The sequence below is a fragment of the Mrakia frigida genome (genome assembly GCF_051309035.1).
Source record: "Mrakia frigida strain ATCC 22029 unplaced genomic scaffold BDY24scaffold_34, whole genome shotgun sequence".
Lineage (NCBI taxonomy): Eukaryota > Fungi > Basidiomycota > Tremellomycetes > Cystofilobasidiales > Mrakiaceae > Mrakia > Mrakia frigida.
Window position 1 is genome coordinate 109,714 of NW_027481247.1, and position 18,653 is coordinate 128,366.

Sequence of the window (18,653 nt, forward strand, 5' to 3'; positions counted from 1 at the left end):
ACATCAAGTCTGAGTTGACACCCAGAGGCGTCGTTCTCCGAACAAGGAAAAACTTCACCTCATCAATAAATCTCGGCAACAAATGAGGGAACGCGTCACCGCTGCCGACCGCTGACCTTCAGCCCTCTGCTCCCCTTCCTTCCCTTCCTTTTCCCTCCTAACCCTCACCCTCCCCCACCTTCTCTTCTTCTTCCAAATGTCACGCCCCGACCCTCGCAAGATCTCTTCTGACCTGATCCGACCTTACATCGATGCTGGAGCCATCGAGCAAGCCGACTTTGAGATCTTTGAGAAAGGAGGTGAGTCGAACGGAGGGAGGAGGAGGAGGAGATGGAACGAGAGCAAGGGCTGACCTTTGCGTTGCTTTGGGATCGAAACAGGATTGATGACTAGTCGGTATAGCATGGTGAGCACTTCGTCTTTTCTGTGGAAGCGCTGGGTCGAGAATGTAGGGAGGAGAGGAACTTGGAGGCGAGCAAGAAGAAGAGGAAGGAAGGAAGACGATGAGCTCGACCTTCTCTCACTGGCTTCTCAGCCCTCCCCTTCAGACACATATCTATCGGCTCCACTCCTATATCCACCTTCTCACTAGTCTCGTTCTAGCACCTTCGTTGTTATGCTGCCGATCCTTTTTGGAACGAAGCTGAACTTCCATCTCTCCTTCCTCCCTCTTTCCTCCAGATCGCCTCTATCATCGGAGTCATGGCTCCCGTCGCCTGGCAGTGGAAGAAGGGGATCAAAATCGGAATGGGTAAATCCCTCATCCAAGGAGTAGCTGGTTCCCTCGCTGGTGGAGTCGCTGGATCTGCGATCGGAGCCTACCAAATGAGGAACGAGTTCAGGTGAGCTCTTGCATGCGTCCTTCCTTGCTTGCCTTCAGCTTGAAACTAACTATACATCTTCGTTCTTCTGCATGTAGACACCTCGATCGAAGTCCCGCCCAAATCATGCAGCGTCTCTCCCTCTACACCGCCCTCTCTCGACATCAAACGTCCCCGAACCTCTACCCTGCTCCTCCCATCCCCAACCCTTCCGATCCCTCCACCTACGACTTCTCCAACGTTCAAGCTCCTATCGGTCTCCCAACTCCATCACCTACTCAGGAAGCTAGTCGAGCCAACCCTTGGGCAGGCAAGGCGTTCCCTCAACCTCCCAGGTCGCTCGATGGCGTCCCCGTCCAATACGACGACGCGAAGAGGGACTCGCAAGGGAGGTTGTTCCCTGGTGCCTCATCCAGGCAGGACGACAACGGAGATAGGAGGGAGGACGCTGATGTAGGAGAACTGAGGAGGGAGCAGGAACGGGAGGTGGTGCTCGGCGGAGGGAGGATGGGCATGGACGACAGGGCTGATCTGGGAACTGTCGGTGAGTTGCTTCGCTTTTCTTCCTTTCTCTGAAGGCAAGAGGTCATGATCCCGCCAATGGCTGAAACGGTAGCGCTGACTCTTGTCTCTGCCCTCGTTCGCTCCTTTCTCTCTCCCTCAGATCAAGCGACCCGGTCGAACCCAACCTCCTGGGCCCTCCTCCGCTCTCGAGCTCCTCCACCGTCGACCGTCGCCTCCTCTTCTGCCACTCCCATTTCCGACTACTCCTCGTCATCCCTTCCTCCACCTAGTATCTCAGCTTCCTCCTCATCCTACGCCTCCTCGTCGCAGACGGATCGTCAAAAGGAGCAGGCCGAGTTTGATCGACTGCTCGAAAGTGAGCGAGGAACTCCTAGTGGTGCTGGAGGACGGGGAGGAACCTCTTCGTGGGGAGATCTGCGAGCTGGAGGAGCAGGAGGAGGAGGAGGAGGGCCGAATGGAAAGGAGGAGGTTTGGTAGACGACGCGTCGGAACGGAATCGAATCAGTTTGGCTTTACCGTCGCTTTCTTTCGGGAGAGACGCAGAGAGAGAGGCCGGAGGAGGATCAAGATCGTTCAGTCGTACCCAAACTGCAGCTAGTTCGTAGAGTGAGAGGAAGGAAGCAAAGAGAAGAGAGCTGAACGTGAAGACGAGAGGAAACTGAGGAGAGGGTCTTTTGGATACATAAGTGGAATCCGAAGCATTGAACGAAGACAGACACCAAAAGAAAGCATAGCAAAACTACAAACGGATATCCAACAGAAGTCAAAGAGTCAAGGTAGCAGTCGAGCCCATCGACTCCGTCCTCTTCCTCCTCTTCACTTCGTCCCTCAGCTCCTCAGGCAACACCGGTCTCCTGCATCTCTCTTGGGCCTCGAGAAGCGGGATCGTGTCCGATACTACGGAGCTCAAGACAATCGCTGAAACGGGAGGAGAAAGAGAAAGAGAGAGAGTCAGCTCGACTGACGCGTGTCGAAACAAAAAGATAAACACGACGCGTTCGACTTGCTGTTGTAATCCCTCTCGACGGTCCCTTTCATCAACGCTTTCATCCAGCAATGTCCAGACGATGCGCAGGTGGCTGTGAGGTACCAGGTTGGAGCTCGTCGGTGAAGGAGGTGGAACGTGAAACTTGTTTCGGCTGGGGAGGAAGTGGAGAGAGAGGGTGGGTCGAACGTCGAGATGATCTTGTAGCCTTGAAGAGAGATAGTTTGGATTGGGCTCGGGTCCTTGATGAAGATTGAAAGGTCGAGCGAATTGTCAGAAGAAATAAAGCGCGTGGGCTTAAAGAGGAAGAGGAAACTCACGAGACGCGACTCGAAAATCAACAACTCTCCGACTCCTCTCACGAGCATGCACCATCGTTCCTCCTGCCTCCCAGCGCGACTGCATCGAACTTGTAGGGATCCTTGGATGTCGATCTCCGGTTGGAAGTGTTTAGAGTTGGGTTTTGATTCCGGGAGGGGAGGAGAGAGAGGCAGAGGGCGACGTGGACGACGAGCGGAGGTGATGTTGAGAGGAGTCGGAATCGAAGCTGAGGGTCGACGCTGAGTGGGAGTTCCGAAGTTGGATTGAGTAGGTGTGAGAGTCTGAGCTGAGTAGATGGAAGGGCTGTCGACGGGGGAGGAGTGAGTGGAGGTGAGGAGGAAGTTGAACTGAGGAGCAGCCGGAGGAGGGTCGGGGGAAGAGGGTGGAAGAGGAAACGACGCGTCGGTTGCCCGTTGATTATCAGAGGTGACGCTATCAGCCGCTGCTCTGACTGACAGGGAAAGAGAATTATGAAACTCACAGGCTGAGGGACGACTTGAGGAGACGGAACGATGGCGGGGCTGAGCTTTCGAATGCTCTCGACGAGACGAAAACGCGTCCCGAAGGCAGTGACTCCCATAGCCTTGAGACGATCCAAATCCAGTTGTAGAAGCTGAGATCCAGTGACGATGTTATCTGCACGATTCAACGCGCGACGAGAAAGTCAGCAAGGGGTCGGCCCTAATCTCAAGCGGAAAAGCTCACCTTCGAAAGCAAAAACGACGCGTGTGCCAAACCCTTTGTTCTTCAACCACGAAACTACCTCCTCCGTCCCCCATCTCTCGACAGGACCGAGAATCAACTCTTCGGAGAGCCTGCTCTCACCAGTCCAACTGTGACGTCTCGAACCAGAGCTCTCGAGCGTCTCCAAGATGCGGGGAAGAGGTTGAAGAGAGCGAGGACGTTCTGAGGGTTGGGTTGGGATGACAAGAGGGTAGAGAGTGGGTCGAGAGGTCGAGGCGGCGTTGTTTGATGACTCAAACTGTGGTAGGGGAGAGTTCGAGAGGAGCGGAGACGTGGGGTCGGGAGGGAGGTGGAGATGCGAAGAGGAAGTGAGGGACGGGAGGTTGAACTGTTGATCTGCCAGACTCTTCCCTTCTGTCCCCCATATCTCATCTCTACTGCCCCAAGACTCTTTTTCCAACGCTTCTGAGCCAAGAATGACCACCCCAGTCGACCATTCCCCCTTCTCTTCCAGCTTCTGTCTCTCGACGCGTCTTCTCTCCCTCGCCTGCTCGATCCTCAGAGCTTTGGTGTTGACTTCGGTAGCCTTGAGGTAGAGCGACTTCTTTGTTGGGGCTCGATAAAGCAGATTGTCGTCGAGGGAAGTGTTCGAGGAGGTCGACAAGGAGGAGAGGGAAGACGAGAACGACGAGGTCGAAGCCGATCGTCGAACGGTAGAGTGGCAGGCGTTCCTTCGTGAGAGATGACTTGATTCTGACATTCGAGAAAGAATCAATGGTGGTGGTTGGAAGGAAGAACGTAAGAATCAGGATAGCTTCGAAATGAGGGAGGGGAACAGGCGAGAGGCGATGGTCGACCGCGGGAACCCGAACAGCATTGCCTCCTTGCTTTTTCACCCCTTGTCGAAAAGAGCGAAGAGAAAAAATGATTGGCTTGCGATTGATCTTCGACCTGTATGGTGCGCTCTAAGATATATAGAGCGTCGACGGTGAAGTCGAGGACAGACTCAACGACGAGGGACGACGCGTCAAGGTGACAACCCGCGCTTCCTCTCGAAACTTATCAGGGGCGAAGCTTTTCAGGGAAAAAAGGAGGAGAAGGCCGGAGGTATCATCGAAGAGGGCATCACGTATATGAGAGAGAAGTCTAAAGACAGAAGAGAAGCAGCAAAACCCAAAAAAAGAACAACAAGAAAACGAGCACGAACAGCAACCGACCACCCTCCCCTCAAGCCATCTTCTCAACCAAAAACCTCTCGACCCCTCTGAACACATCCTCCCACTTTCCTCCGACCTCCAACCTCGCCGTCCCATCGAATCCATGATCAACTCCCTCGACCTTCACCAGCGTCGTCTCCACTCCCTCAACCTCTCCCAACCGCTCCTGCGCCCATTCCGACTCCTCAACCTGAACCAGCGTATCCGATGCTCCGTGGACGAAGTAGCTGGGAGGATATATTCCTCCGATGGGCGTGTTCCTTCCAATGAACGGAGTCATCAACTCCTTCACCTCCTCCTGCTTCCCTACGGCCTTCAAGACTTGATCCGCGTCCTCAGCGTCGGCAGGATCGTTCTTCCCCAAGCCGACGAACTCCTCGATCCCCTTGCCGATGAAGAGATCTGCTGCCGTTCCTCGTTCGAGAGTCCAGTCGCACAACCTTTCGATCGAGAAAGAACGAGTCGCGTCAGTTTTGCGTCGTCGAGCTCCTTTTCTCTTCCTCCCTTGCTACCCTCCTTTCTTGTCGTCTTCAGTAAAGCCGATGGATGGGACTCACATTCCTCGGTACCCAGCAGCTCCTTCCTTTTCGAGTTCGCGTTTGACGGAGGGAGCGATGAAGGGAGTACCGGAGAGAATAGGGCCGTGCCAGGACGAAAGGAAGAGTCGATGAGCCGTCTTCATGTAGGTAGGAGTGAGTCCGAACGATGGGAGAGATGCAGTGCGAGAGGGATGCTTGAGATCGGAGGTGGGGAGGAGGGGAAGTTGGATGGGTTGTCGAACGAGGCTAAGGAGGAACCGACGGACGTAGGGGAAGAGGGAGGAGAGGAGGGTGAAAGGGTTGAGAGTGGGACCGATGGAGGAGATGGAGGATGAGGAGATGGCGGAGGCTGGTTGTCGAGCGGTAGAGTACCAAGGGTTCGAGAAGGGACGCGTCGCCGGGTAGAAAAGGACGAGCGCGACGGGAGCGGGAAGGTGTTTGGGGATGTTGAAGGGAAGAACGAGGGAGAGCCAGCTTCCTAGAAGGTCAGGACAAAAAGAAGTCAGAGCTCTTATCATCGGAATCGGCTCACAACCTCGGACGAGCGACCGTATGGAAAGGAAGGCAAGGGAAAGCTCACCAGCTGAGAATCCGACCAACGAAACTCTGCTCGAATCCAACTTCACACCCTTCACTCCAGCACCCTCCAAAGCCTTCTCCAGCTCTCCTCCAAAGCTCCACTCGTAAGCAGAGACGATGTCCCGCAGAGAATCAGCGATATCTGCTCCCCCACCGGCCTTGCCCGTCCTCCCTCCTCCCACCAGGAGTCGATAATCAGGAGCGATCAAGACGTAACCTTGCTCCCTAGCGATGTCAAGTGTCCAAGGCGAGATGGAAGTCCGATCATAAGCGACGAAACCTCCCATGTGAAGAGCGACGATGACCCTGAGGGGTGAGGACGGCGAGTAGGAGGTCGTTGAAGAAGGGAGAGGAGGGAGAAAGACGTCGAGCTGAAGAGGGACTGGTTCCGGGGAGGTATCGATGGTTTTGTAGGTAAAAGTGAGGGGAGGAGGGATAGGGACGACCATGTTGATGGATCTGGAGCAAGAACGAAGGGGTGGGAGTGAGAGAGAGAACATACAGAGCGAAGGAAGAATCATCAAAGCTCACCTTGGGAAAGACGCCGAGGTTCCGCTTCCATGGCGACGAGAGAGTCCTCCAAGAACGGCGCTCTTTTTCCTCTTCCACTTTCCAAAAAGCTCAGCTGAGTACCTTCGGAGGCCGACGAGCATGCTGGAAGAGTGGCGGAAGCAACGGCTGTCGAGAGGAGTGCGAAGGGAAGAGAGTCGAGGACGAAGGGGAGGGAGGTCGCTCGACCGCCAGAGCCTTCAAACGGTTGAACTTCTGCTTATGTGAGTTCTGCGGGGAGGAAGAAGATTATGATTTGATCAGCAAAAATAGCTCGTCAACACGAAGGACAGGAAGCTTCTTCGCAGAGAAGCGACCGAGGGGGTAGGAAGGATCGGTCGAGCTCACCACGTCCTCCGTTCCACTCCCTCCTCTCAGTCCCGCCTATATTATTCGCCCCCCTCTCCCGAGCCCAAACAGGCTTCTCGGACATAAGACTCCAACTGTCTCAGTGGGAGGGTCACTAGAAGAAAGACGTCGGAGACTGAGCACAGCTGAGATCGTGAGGTAAAGGTTGGGAGCCGTCGAGCTCGAAGTTGGAGGTCACTTCCAACTCTCACTCCCTCCACCGAAGCGTCCTCTGCGGAATATTCGATCCAAAGCTTTGAACTCTTGAAAATGAGGTCCACCAGATCCAACACCATCCCTTCAGTTCGTAAAACCCATCCTGAAGCTTGAGGATGGATGCTGGAGACGACACGAGATGAAGCTCACCTCCTGCTCCTCCTCCTTCCATCCCCTCCCTCCTTCCTTCCCTTCTTCTTCTCTGCTGCTCTTCTCCACCCACAGACTTGCTTCCTCTTTGGAGTGCCTCCCGAGATCCTCCAGTACATGATGAGCTCGATGTCGACCTCCTCACTCGTTTCGCTCGCTGTCTGCTGCAAGAGGCTCAGAGACGTGAGTTGAACGACGAGCTCGCCGTTTCCCTCTCTGACGACTTTCTTCCCCTTGCTCGACAGCTCGCCACTCCCGTTCTTCTTCGATCCATCAAGATCATTACCAACAAGAAAGAGAACTTCGTTCCTCTTCTCAAGCTCGCTAAGGATACGGAGAAGAGCTGTCGACTCAGGTTGGTGGAAGCTCACAGTTTCAGCCTCTCGAAGACACGTCGCTGACTCTTTCCTTTCTCTCCTCTTCTTCCAGACAACTCTCGTTCGTCGACGGGAAACCCAAGAACTCTATCGATCGAGACGTGGCGGCTACCAAGAACCTCGTTACGGTCCTCCCAATCTTCGTCAACCTCACTTCCCTCGAAATCCCCTTCCCCTTCCTCTCCGACGAGACCTTCGCCCTCATCTACTCCCATCCCTCCATCACCGTCCTCAAGATCGGAAGTTCCGTCGACGGCATGAGAACCAACAAGCTCAACACCGACGATCGTTCGCCTCTTCCTCCTCGTCCTCTCCCTCTCGTGGTTCCTCGACTCTCCGCGGAACTCCTTAGCTCCCCCGCCGATTACCATCAATTGGGACGAGTTCTCGACTTCTTCAACTTCCACGGCATCGTCGTCTCCGATGTCGACGTTTGGAACTGGCAGAAGCGGAGAGGTCCTCAAGGAGCTCTCGGACTCGCTGGATCGCCTTCCGGAAGACTCGAATCCTCCGTCGTCGTTCCCAACCTCAGGTCGGTTCACCTCACCGTCTCAGAAGCCCACTGCCCTACTTCCCTCCAATGGCTCTCGAGGATCTTCAACACTACCCAAACGTCGCTTCAGGAAGTCCACCTCGTCGTTGGGCACTACGGGAACTTCACGTTGAGCGCCGAGACGTGGAGATCGAACTGGTCCGACGCGTTGGCCTCGGTCGCACCGACGGACTTCTCGGCGTGGGCCTCGACCAACATCACCAGGTACAAGGCTAAGATCACGAGGAACGGGATTCGAGACCTTAGCTTCGAGGGATACAAAGGCAAGTCCCCATTTCTTCTCTTCGACGTGCGTCTAGTTTCCGAACTGTAATCTCATCTCGTTCCCACTTATGTTACGGTCTTCCTCGTAGATACCGTCATTCCGGCTGCCATCATCACTCATCTCAGTACCCTCGCTCCTTCTCTGGTCTCCCTCGACCTCTACGGAGGACGTTTCGGTCTCCTTTGGCCTGATCTTGTGCGTACCCTGCGTATCCCCCCTCCCTGTCGCTTCCTCGCTCGTCTCTGACTCGTTTACAACTTTTTCTTGGTTTTCTTCTTCACTCAGGACGCCGCCATCGCCGCCTTGTCCTCTCTCTCGTCCCTCACCCATCTCACCGTCCGATCCTCCCTCACGCCCTCTCCCATCGGTCGCAAAGTCGTCGCCTGCTCGGCCGCCTGCTACAAGACCTTGAGGAAGGATCATCCCACCATATTCGAAGCAGCGGACCTCGTCGGAGGATACCTAGCTCTCTGGAAGGTCGGAAAAGAATCAAACCGAGCGAGGTTCTCGAAACTCGTCGCAGGAATGAACGTCCCTTCGAACGACGACGGAACGACCGGAGAATCGCACGTCAAGCTTCAGTTCGGGGAAGTTGATCGTCTTATATTTGGTTTCGAGGGAGTTGTCAGGTTGGAAGGAGGAGTTCGAGTCGAGACGATCAAGGAGAAGGAAGGAGGGATCTTGGACGCGTTGCCGGAGAAGTGGGAGGCAGCGGTTTCCTGCTTCATCTGCGAGCCGAAGAACCTTGTCGAGAAGGGCCCTTCCATTCTCGCCTCGCTCATGAAGCTCAGTGCTTCCGAGGTCAGGGCTGCGTTGGAGGCTGGAGGGTTCGACTTCAAGAAGTTCGTTTCGAAGTGAGTCTCCCCATTCTACCACTTTCACTAGGACAAATCACTGATTCGCTTCTCTTATTTCTCGCATTCAGGAAGAAGTCTTCGTCGGCTACTCCGGATTCTTTCGAGACGTTCCTCAGGTCCGTCAGGTCCTTCTCGACGCGTCTCTTCTTGCCGTCTCGTTCGATCTGACCCATTCCCCCTTCCTCTTCACGCTTCATCAGATCTGCCGCCTGAACATCGGTACGCTTCGATTCAACTCCGTCTCGCTTCTGTTTTTCCGAACTGACCAAGATCCTCGATCCTTCTCCAGCAGCACGTCGACCTCAACGACCGACCGCTCCTCGACTCTCACTGCTGGCCTCTCCTCCGTCCACGGATATCCTCAACATGCCTTCTTGCTTCTTTGATCTTCTTCTAGTTTCTCGATTGATGACTCTGTACTGCTCGCGGCCGTGTTCGAGGAAAGAGGAGAGAAGCTCAAACAACGCAGACGACGGCTGCGTTTGAGCTCGAGCTCGACGCGTCGAACGGTCTCTTGACCTTCTGCTTGGCCCTTTCCTCGGAGCCTCTCTTTCGAAGGGGTGGGATATGAGGATACAACCTAAGGAGAACCAGTGCCGAAGGGGCTTCTGCTTCTCGCTGTCGTTCTCGGATCAGAAAGAAACGAGTCGACGCGTTTCCGATTCGAGATCGAGAAACCGTTCCCTTAATTCGAACGTCAAAGAGATGTAGCAGGATCATGATTAGGCGAAAAGGTTCAGAAGGAGACTGTGACAGTGAAAGCAAATGTTGCGAAGGCTACAAGAGTGATGATGAGGGAGACGAAAAACAAACACGAACGAACAAAGGCAATAAGAGAGCAAAAAGCAAAGCCGTGAGAAGGAACGTGAAAGCGAAGAACAAGAAAGGAGCTATATACACGATGAGACTGTGGAAGGGAAGAAAAGAGGAAGGAAGAAAGTTAGGCCAGCGAAAGAGAGACGAGGGAGAGAGACAGAGGTCGAACGGAGACATGTCGACGAAAGGGAAGTTCCGAGTGAGTCAACGCGCAAAGCTTGAGTTTGACTTGTCGTCGTTCGCTCGCAACGGCTTCGACCTCTCTCCAAAGCTCAACAACAACAAACGATGCGTCGCGTCTTTGGAACCACTCGAAGACTCCCTCCCATCTCGAGGGACCAGAGAAGATCGGGTGTTGGAAGACGACGCTCCGCCGAGTAGATGAGACCCATGGCCGTGATAGTTCGGAGGTGATCTGAGGATCATAGTTGAGGCTAGACTGAGGGAGTTTGGAGGTTGGAGGTTGAGGTCGTTGGAGAGGGGGGAGAGGAAGCCATAGCTGAGGACAAAATGATCACGACGTCAGATGGGGGCTCTCACATGGGAAAATCAGAATGGATAGGACGAACCTGGAGGAAGAAGGGAGGGTGGAAGTCGGGAGGAGGAGAAACGGTGAGCTTCAGATTCGGAGATGACCTTCTCGTTTGATTTGCCTCCGTTCCTCGAGCTCTTCTGTCTTGAAGTTTTTCGAGCTCGCATCGAGGGCAGCTTCTCCTTCAGGGTCAGCAGAATTCGTTGCTCTCGACATATATTCGAACGAAACGAAGGCAAGGAATCTCCTTCCTCGAGGTGGTTGACCTCGAACTCCATCTTCATCCCTCCTTCCTTCCTTCCCTCAACCTTCTCACTCGAGCAATCGCCTTCATCAACCTATACACGCTGATAAAATGTGAGTCTCAGCACTGTTGTTCAGGTCTTCGGCCGTCTTGTCTTCGAATGAAAGAAGAGGCTTCGGATTTGGGAGGACGAAGCTCACCGCCCCTCCTTCCTTCCTCCCTCCTTCCCCCCCTACCCTCGGTCTTCCATGCATCCACGACTCTGTCCAATATCTGACCTCATATACTTGCCCTCCTTATCCGTCTCTTTCTTCAACAGTGCCATGCCTCGTCCAAACGCAGTCATCAGAGGAATCGTCGACCTCCCTCTCCCTCGAGTTCGAATCTCTTCCCTCCCTCTCGAGATCATCACCTACATCTTCAAGTTCTGTTCGAAGGAGAGCTTGGCGATGCTGAGTGCCGTATGCTGGAGCTTCAGCCTTGTGAGTTTTGGTCTTTTGGGAGCCTAGCGAACGTTCAAAGGGAGAGCGAAGACGCCGACCACATCTCCATCGACTCGCATCCTCCAGATCGCTCGTCCGATCCTCTTTCGAGAGATCCGGGTGAGGTCGTTTCAAGGTCTCGAAAACTTGCTGCGAGTCAGTCAGAGAGAAGATTTACCCAGTTTCGTACGGTGCGTTGATTCTCCATCGCAGCGAGAGATTGGTCTTCGTTGACCAAACCTCCCTTTCCTCCTTCCCCGACAGACGACTTGATGTCGAGATCCCTACCTTTCCCTTCGCGCCCACCGGTACCACAGATCTCCTATCGACTTCGATCTCCCTCCTTCGGAACCTTCGATCTCTTTCTTTGTGGATCGCTGCTCAGAGTCAGATCCCCCGACTCTCTCCCTCCCTTCAACAGTCCATTCTCTCACACCCTTCACTCCAACACCTCGACTTCAAGCCCAACGATCTAGGTCGTATCGGTCAAAGGTTCGATTCGGTGGATCGTAGGATTCGGGAGCATCCCATCGTCGTTCCAGTTTGCGTCTACCGAGGATACCGCGGCGAGCCCGCCGCTTTCTTCGCTCTACTCCTTCACTATCGTCGGACTCTCAACATACAGGTCCGCCAGCTCAACCTCGACACCTTCACAGATCGCAGCAAACAGGCCCTTCGTCTTCTCACTACCATCTCTCCCCTCGGCGTCACCTCTCTCGTCCTCACGCTCACGGAGCACAGACTTCCCTTTCCCGCCCTCTTCCACGACGGCGACTGGATCCGTCGAGTTCTTCTTGCTCATCCCACCATCGACTCCCTCTCCTTCGAAATTGATTCGCAAGTCCCTCAACAGGTCCACTTTCCTTGGAGGAGCCTCGTTCTCGTCGAAGGACTCGGTCGCGTCGTCGCTCCCTCCCTCCAGGAATGGTTCGACTCTGCTCGAATGCACGACGTCAAGCTCCGACTTCGCCGTTTGGATGAGGGACTGGTCGAGATTGTGGAACTGGAAATCTGGGCGGATCCGGAGCTCGAAGGAGAGACATCGTCGTTCCGAACGGATCAGCTCGAAGCTCTCGTCGAGTTCCTCCCAAGGTTGGAGTTGCTCAAGATCCACGGTGATTACGTGGGGAACGGATCGGTAAGTATCGTCACCTCCTAACTGTTTTGAAACTTTCGTCTGACTTCTCGGCCTCGTTCTCTTTCTGCGACAGCCTCCAACCTTCCTCAACGCTCTCTCGCAGCTCCCTCGTCTTCGTCACGTCCATCTCCCCTTCGCCTACTGCTTCGACGAGCCATTCGTCTGCCAGCACATCATCGACAGACTAGAAGAAGAGCTGGTGGAGTCCCTTTCACCTTGGCAGGAGGACGCAGAGCTGTCGGAGGACGACGCCGAGGACGAGGAAGGAGAAGACGCGCCGCTGGAGAACCCCAAGGAGGAGGAGCCGGAATGGCTGGAGTGGCTCGACGAACAGGGAGTCAACGACATCCTCAGCGTTCCGTCTTCGTCTACGCTACGTTCGGAAACGGAAGAAGAGGAACGACGCGTCGACGACACCCTTTTCGACCGTCTCCGTTCGACTGGCCGTTTGACTCGCCGTCGCAGTGCCTCGCAATCCTCTGAATCCCTCGTGGAATCGTCTGCTTTTCGAATTCTGGGAAGTGAGGTGAGCCCGCCTCGTCTTTTCTTCGACGCGTCTCTTCTTCGTCTCGATGCTGACTCCTGATTCCCTTGATCAACGTTCCGCTCTTCGATTTCACAGATCACCACCGGATCTGCTGCCTCCTTTGAAGACGGAGAGGTCGAGATGGGGTGTTTCGAGTCGAGAAGGAACGTCGGGAACCTCGCGCGTCGTCGTCGATTTCAGGTTCGTCTCGCTCTCGATCCCTCGTTCTCGACGTTCAGAAAACTCGGTAGGAGAGCTCCCTTCAGATACTCTGAATGCTGATATCTACCCCTTTCCCGCTTCTTCGCTTCCCTCTTCCAGATCCAATGAGCACTTTCGACGCTCGTCCTCTTCCTCCTCTCCCTTACGAAAGTTCGAAAGCCCTCGTCTACAGGTCCGAGTTTCACATTAACCCTTCAAGCATCGCCATGGAGTCTACGAGAAAGTTTGGCAGGTGAGCCAGCAGCTTTTCCCTCCGCTCTTCCCATCCTTCCTCTCTCCCTCTCGCTGATCGACCTTCCCATTTCCTTTCAGCCCAGGCCTTAAAAACTTTCGTTTCCCTTCCTCTCAAACCTTCTTCTTCGTGACGTGATCCGTCTGGAAGTCAAGTAAGTTTTTTCGTCGCGGGAAGGAGGGAGGCGACGATCTTCCGATCGTCCAAGGAAGGCACCAACGAACCCGATCTGAGATTTCTGACTCTCCATTCCTTCTTCCTCCTTCTCCCCTCCCCTTCCCACTGTCACTTCCCCACCAACCACCACCACCACCACCACCACCCACTCACATCTTTACCTCGCCAAAACAGTGAACAAACGATGAGAAACTTGCACTCCAACAGCAGTTCCAGCTCCCTCTTCACCACCTCGACTTCGACGCGACCCGCCTTCGTCGACCACAACAACGTCAGATCTTACACCCTCGGAACGGGAACGTTCGTTCGATACCACGACGAGGAAGAACTGGAGGTGGAGGTGGAGGAGATGAAGAAGAGATTTTGGGGGGTGGGGATGTTTGGAAGGAAGGGAGGGAGGAAGGAAGGGAGGGAAGAAGTTGAAGCTCATTTGAGAGGAGGACGAGGAGGAGGAAGGAAGAGGGCTGCTTTGAAGGTTCGTTTTCGCTCGTTTGCTCTCCTTTTTTTTCCCCTCTTTTCTTCTTCTCGTCCCGCCCTGTTGTATGCTGACCTGACTCCCAATTCCTCCCCCTCCTCTCGTTCTTAACTCATTCTACATAAACAGCGACTCGCCCACTTCCTCTCCCTTCCCTCCCTCTCCCTCTCCCTCTCTTCCTCTTCCACCACCACCACCACCAACCAAACCCCCTCTCTCTTCCTCTCCTCCTCTTCTTCCCTCTCTTCCCTCCTCTCCTTCACCACCTCGTCATCCAACAAATCCACCACCAAAATCAACTCCTTCAACACGCTGAAGCCCGTCGTCACCTCCCTCCCCCGGGCCTTCAACCCCTCGACCAACCTCCCCTTCCTCCTCCCAACCGAAACCCTCCTCGTCCCCGCCTCGTCCGCTTGGAACCCGAACCCGTGGTTCAGCGCGCCTAGTGTGGTGCTCACTCCTCCTGAAGAGAACGACGAGGAGAGGTGGGAAGGAGAGGGAGGGTGTGTTGTTTTGATGAACGATGTCAACTTGTTACAGGTGCCTGTTGCTGCGTCTACTTCTGCTTCGGGTAGAGATGGAGTGGGGAGGGTAATGGGTGAGGAGAAGAAGGTAGGTTGGGAGAAGAAGGGGGGGAAGGTGGGAGGAGGGAAGAGGGAGACGAGGGCGAGAGGGAAGAGGATGAGAGTTGATTCGAGGACAGGGTCGATGGTTCTGGTTTGATGGATGAGGATGGTGTTTGATTTCGGTGTTTCGGTTGGGTTCCTGGTATGCACTTGCGTTTTGTTGAAGAAATTGGGGAAAAAGGGAGAGAGAGAAAGAGAGAGAGGAAAGAGACGCGTCGAGATCGAGATCATGTTGTTTCGAAGGAACCGAACCAGAGCGGTGACAAGCGAGAATGAGAGTTAGGAACAGTGATAAGAGCAGTAAAGAGGGGTAGATGAAAGGCAAGACGAAGAAGGGAACGAAGAGGAAGGACCGAAAGACAAGGACGCGTCGAGCTCGAGCGTCGACCGAGTTTAACAACGACGCGCGGCTGTCGCTCTCTCGGTTCCTCGCGTCTCTTCTGATAGGCTATACGACTCACGATTCCTGCGCTTTAGATCGAGCCACAGAGAGACAGAGAGCCAATTCCTGTTGGGGCGGAACGAAAACGAGGAAGAGGGCACGTCAAAAAAGTTATTTGGTCGGCGATGCTCGGTTCAACCCTTTGCCGCTTCTTGTTGTTGTTTTTCTCGCGGTGAGCCTATCGCTGCCATTTTCGGGGGCTAGAGAGGTACAGCAGTCGATCTACGTGCAGCTCCTTGTGGGCGAGCACAGTAAACGCGTTCTCGGGGAGAAAACGAGGAGAAAAGGAGGAGAGACGAGGAGAGGGATGTGGTTGAAAAGGCAATCGAGAAATCGCGGTCCGGTCCCCTCCTTCTCTCTTCCGTTTTCTTGAGGAAAACTTGCCTTTCGAAGACTTTCAGGGTCCAGGAGCAGCAGGAGACGTCTCCGTGGAGTCTTAGCTCGATTTCTATGCCTTTTTTTTTGCTATGAAGGCGAACTGGGAGAAAGCGTCGCTTCGGCCCAAAGCTCGGAAGGTCAGGCTGTCGCTTCCCTCCCTTCTTTCCTCCTCCCCCCAACCGTCACTCAGTCGCTCTTTTCTTCCCTCTTCTTCCTTTCTCGCACCTCGCCTCTTCGTCTCTCTGCCATGTTCAAACGGCGTCCATCGATCTTCAACAAGGACAGCAAAGCTTCCCCTTCGACCTCCTCCCTCCCCACGCCTTTGTCCGATGGAGGAGCCGTGAAACGTCGTACTTCCTTCTTCTCGTCCCAAAAAAGTTCCACCACTTCCTTCTCTACCAACACTACGACGTTACCGTCGGGAGTTTCTACTCCAGGTTCAACCGGAGGATTGGAACGATCCAACTCGCTGCCTGGAATCGCTCCGCCTGAGCTCAGGAAACGAGCGGACAGCAGCGATGGATCAGGGTCGGCGTCGGAACGAAGCTCGCTGGAGGATTTGAGGAGACAGGTTCATGAGGAGGAGGAAGGGGATCATGAGGAGGGGGAGGGGAGGGAGGGACTTATAGGGCGTGAGAATGGGAGGAGGAGAGACGAGGAGGAGGAGGAGGAGGGACACGACGAAGAGAAGCACGATTCGGTAGCGGCTCTTCCTCCTCCTTCTTCAGCTTCAGCTTCAGCAGCTTCAAGATCTCCTCTCCCACTTTCAGCATCTTCCCTACCTCCTCCTCCTCCTCCCATCGTCAACGGAAACGGAAACGGCCATCTTCCAGTTTCAACGAACGGCTCTTCCTCGCTCCTCCCCGCGACCTCCTCTCCCTCTCCCTCTTCACCTCTCCCTCCAGCCATCGACATTCCCTCCTCTCCCTCCGCTCCCGCTCCTTCGCCATCCTCACCCTCTCACCCTTCTCATCCTCATCACCATCATCATCACCACCACTCCCATTCTCCTCCCCTGGCAGCTCCTCCTCCTCTCAGAGCCACAACCATCTCGGCTCTCACCCCTCCACCTTCCTCCGCCGCTTCCTCCATCACCCAACCCAAGAAAAGGTCCTTCATGTCCATGGGGAACGGGAAGGCCAAGAAGGAGGTGAGCTCTCGTCCCTATTACCACCTTTTCCTTCCTTTTCGTCCTGTTTTGCTCGCGGTTTTGGTGCGCCGGCGTTTACCAACCACTGACCTTCCTCCCTCCCTTTCTTCTTTCTTTCTTTCTTTCTTTCGTTCTACGCGTTCTTTCTAGGCAGCAGCAGCAGCCGCCCTCCTAGCAGCTCAAGAAGCCCAACGGATCCTGGACGAGATGACCCCGGCTCAGAAGATCGAGCGAGCCAAACAGGCCGAACGAGCTCATCTCTTGCAGACGTGTATGGAGTTGGGCGTGGAGATCTTTGATGTGAGTGGGCTCTGCTTCGTTTCGGTTCGGGTCGTGTCCGAGTTCACCCGTTGGAGGGATTTTGGTAGAGATGGGGAAGGGAGGGAACCGAGATGAGGAGAACTGAGAGTTGGAAAGAGCGAGCTGACTTTTGTTTGGTTTTTGGGGTTTCTTTCAGATCGCTCCCGACGGACACTGCTTGTACGCTGCTGTAGCTGATCAGCTATGGCTCTTGAGGTTGATCAAGGAGGAGGAGGTACGTCTCTCTTTCTCATCCCTATCCCATCCTTTCCTTTCTCTCTCTGCGAACCGAGGCTCGTGGTCGTCCGTCACCTCGGCCTTCGCTCTCCCTCCCCTCTTCCTCCCTTTGCTCTAAGCTGACTTTATCTCCTTCGCTTGCACTCGAAACAGAACAAACCCGAAACAACACGTCTAGCAGCCTCGACCTACATGCTCGCCAACCCGGACTCGTTCTTGCCCTTCCTGGTGGGAGTGCCCGCGGATCCTGATGAGGAGCCGGAGGAGGGAGAGGATCCGAATGAGCCTTTGGAGGAGGATGGTTAGTTGCTGCTCTCTTTCTCTGTTCTACTTCGTTGGAGAAGCTCTCGAGGTGGCGAAGGAGCTGCGAGGGCCGGTTGAGCGGGTAGGCGGGAGGGAAGGGAAAAGAGAGGACAGGAGGAGGAGAGCGCCTCGGCCTGACTTTGACGCGTCTTAAAGTCTCTCGATCCCGCTCCCCTTCCTTCCTCGAATCGAGCTTCAAGCTTGCGCTGACTTCGCCTTCTCTATCCTTTCTGGACGAACCAGGGATGATGACGATGAAGGGGTTTCATCGGTACTGCAAGCGAGTGAGGGAGTCGGGCGAATGGGGAGGAGAACCAGAGGTGAGTCACGCCCAAACTCTCCTTTCTCGTCTCTTGCTCGAGCTGACCTTTTGTGTTTCTTTCGTTGGGACGATGTGTACACAGATCCTCGCCTTGTCTCGATACTATCAAATCCCAATCCACGTCGTCCAATCCAACCACCCGAAAATCGTTGCTCACTCACCTGGTTCGTCTCGTTTCCCCTTCTCCTCTTTCGTTCTTTGTCGAACGGAACTGACCTCGACCTCTTCGTTACGTCCGACAGACCCCAAAGCGAACGCCACCCTCGACGCCAAAGCCGCTAAGAAGATCAGAGCTGTGAGGATCAGTTACCATCGGTGCGTTCTTCTCCCTCCCTCCCTTTCTTCTCCTTCGTCGACGTCGAGGTTCCGTTCGAGAGAAGCTGACTTTGAGGTTGGAGGTGGGTTGAACAGACGACTCTACGGATTGGGAGAACACTACAACTCGCTCAGGAAGATCCAGTACACGATGACCGCGTTCTCGGCGATGGTGTGAGTGCTCTCGTTTTTTTTTTCAGTCTCCGTCGACGCGTCGAAGTGAGCTGACCTTCTTCCCTTCCTTCCGTCGTTTCTACAGACCGATGTAACACACCCTCTCCCTATGGCACGAGAGTCGATCCTTAAAGCTCCTCGGAAGAGCAGATCTTATCGACCGGACCATCTTTCTCGTCTCGTGAGTGCGCGTCTCGTCCACTCCCCTTCTCTCCTCTCCTCCCTCCCTAACTCCCTCTCCTTCTCTCATTTGCAGATAGACGCATCTCTTTTCATCTCTTTCATTGGATCTTTACTTACACACCTTGCATAACTTAACGCATCTTTGCCCCTGCTCAGTCGTTCCTTTCAGCTCGTTCGTTTTACGTTACTCTCTCTTCTCTGCTCGAACTTTCTGCTCTGCTGCCTTTTTTTGCCCTCTTGATCTCGGACGGGTGTGCGATCTATCTTGATCTTGACTCTTGTTGTACGACCCTCTCTTTCGGTTTCCCTCTCGAGAACGACGACGAAACGAAACGAGAACGACGACGACGTTCATTTTCAGATCCCCTTGGCCTCCCTCCCATCCGCCTCCCA

General features: G+C 54.6%; 7 protein-coding genes across 7 annotated transcripts; 5 read left to right on the forward strand and 2 right to left on the reverse strand.

Annotated features, from left to right (window-relative positions):
- The first annotated feature begins 64 nt into the window (after positions 1–64).
- On the forward strand, positions 65–2,080 carry BDY24DRAFT_400143 (uncharacterized protein). Its single transcript, XM_076641920.1, has 5 exons — positions 65–299; positions 381–406; positions 682–842; positions 920–1,365; positions 1,486–2,080. Exons 1-5 carry the CDS (start codon positions 197–199, stop codon positions 1,821–1,823), a joined length of 1,074 nt encoding a protein of 357 aa, XP_076493486.1. The 5' UTR covers positions 65–196; the 3' UTR covers positions 1,824–2,080.
- Positions 2,081–2,182: 102 nt separating this feature from the next.
- Positions 2,183–4,096, reverse strand: BDY24DRAFT_444118 (PH domain-containing protein; the record flags this gene model as incomplete). Its single annotated transcript, XM_076644824.1, has 5 exons — positions 2,183–2,264; positions 2,350–2,573; positions 2,652–2,999; positions 3,134–3,288; positions 3,478–4,096. 5 exons carry the CDS (start codon positions 4,094–4,096, stop codon positions 2,183–2,185), a joined length of 1,428 nt encoding a protein of 475 aa, XP_076493487.1.
- Positions 4,097–4,427: 331 nt separating this feature from the next.
- Positions 4,428–6,768, reverse strand: BDY24DRAFT_400147 (Alpha/Beta hydrolase protein). The gene is made up of 5 exons (XM_076641921.1): positions 6,569–6,768; positions 6,203–6,451; positions 5,673–6,130; positions 5,111–5,570; positions 4,428–4,993 (listed from the first exon to the last, which is right to left on the reverse strand). The coding sequence occupies exons 2-5, from the start codon at positions 6,322–6,324 to the stop codon at positions 4,564–4,566; spliced, it is 1,470 nt and encodes a 489-aa protein (XP_076493488.1). The 5' UTR covers positions 6,325–6,451; positions 6,569–6,768; the 3' UTR covers positions 4,428–4,563.
- On the forward strand, positions 6,769–9,417 carry BDY24DRAFT_400156 (uncharacterized protein). Its single transcript, XM_076641922.1, has 7 exons — positions 6,769–6,871; positions 7,010–7,117; positions 7,180–7,289; positions 7,364–8,127; positions 8,218–8,324; positions 8,415–8,983; positions 9,055–9,417. The coding sequence occupies exons 1-7, from the start codon at positions 6,839–6,841 to the stop codon at positions 9,152–9,154; spliced, it is 1,791 nt and encodes a 596-aa protein (XP_076493489.1). The 5' UTR covers positions 6,769–6,838; the 3' UTR covers positions 9,155–9,417.
- Positions 9,418–10,901: 1,484 nt separating this feature from the next.
- On the forward strand, positions 10,902–13,316 carry BDY24DRAFT_418061 (F-box protein; the record flags this gene model as incomplete). The annotated part of the gene is made up of 7 exons (XM_076643795.1): positions 10,902–11,060; positions 11,482–12,198; positions 12,272–12,564; positions 12,664–12,724; positions 12,821–12,971; positions 13,046–13,178; positions 13,259–13,316. 7 exons carry the CDS (start codon positions 10,902–10,904, stop codon positions 13,314–13,316), a joined length of 1,572 nt encoding a protein of 523 aa, XP_076493490.1.
- Positions 13,317–13,539: 223 nt separating this feature from the next.
- BDY24DRAFT_418062 (uncharacterized protein) lies at positions 13,540–15,338 on the forward strand (the record flags this gene model as incomplete). The annotated part of the gene is made up of 3 exons (XM_076643796.1): positions 13,540–13,830; positions 13,960–14,442; positions 15,300–15,338. 3 exons carry the CDS (start codon positions 13,540–13,542, stop codon positions 15,336–15,338), a joined length of 813 nt encoding a protein of 270 aa, XP_076493491.1.
- Positions 15,339–15,894: 556 nt separating this feature from the next.
- On the forward strand, positions 15,895–18,621 carry BDY24DRAFT_400172 (OTU domain-containing protein). The gene is made up of 10 exons (XM_076641923.1): positions 15,895–16,426; positions 16,577–16,726; positions 16,884–16,961; positions 17,117–17,264; positions 17,510–17,586; positions 17,671–17,752; positions 17,831–17,903; positions 18,000–18,077; positions 18,163–18,258; positions 18,334–18,621. Exons 1-9 carry the CDS (start codon positions 16,394–16,396, stop codon positions 18,170–18,172), a joined length of 729 nt encoding a protein of 242 aa, XP_076493492.1. The 5' UTR covers positions 15,895–16,393; the 3' UTR covers positions 18,173–18,258; positions 18,334–18,621.
- The last annotated feature ends 32 nt before the right edge of the window (positions 18,622–18,653 follow it).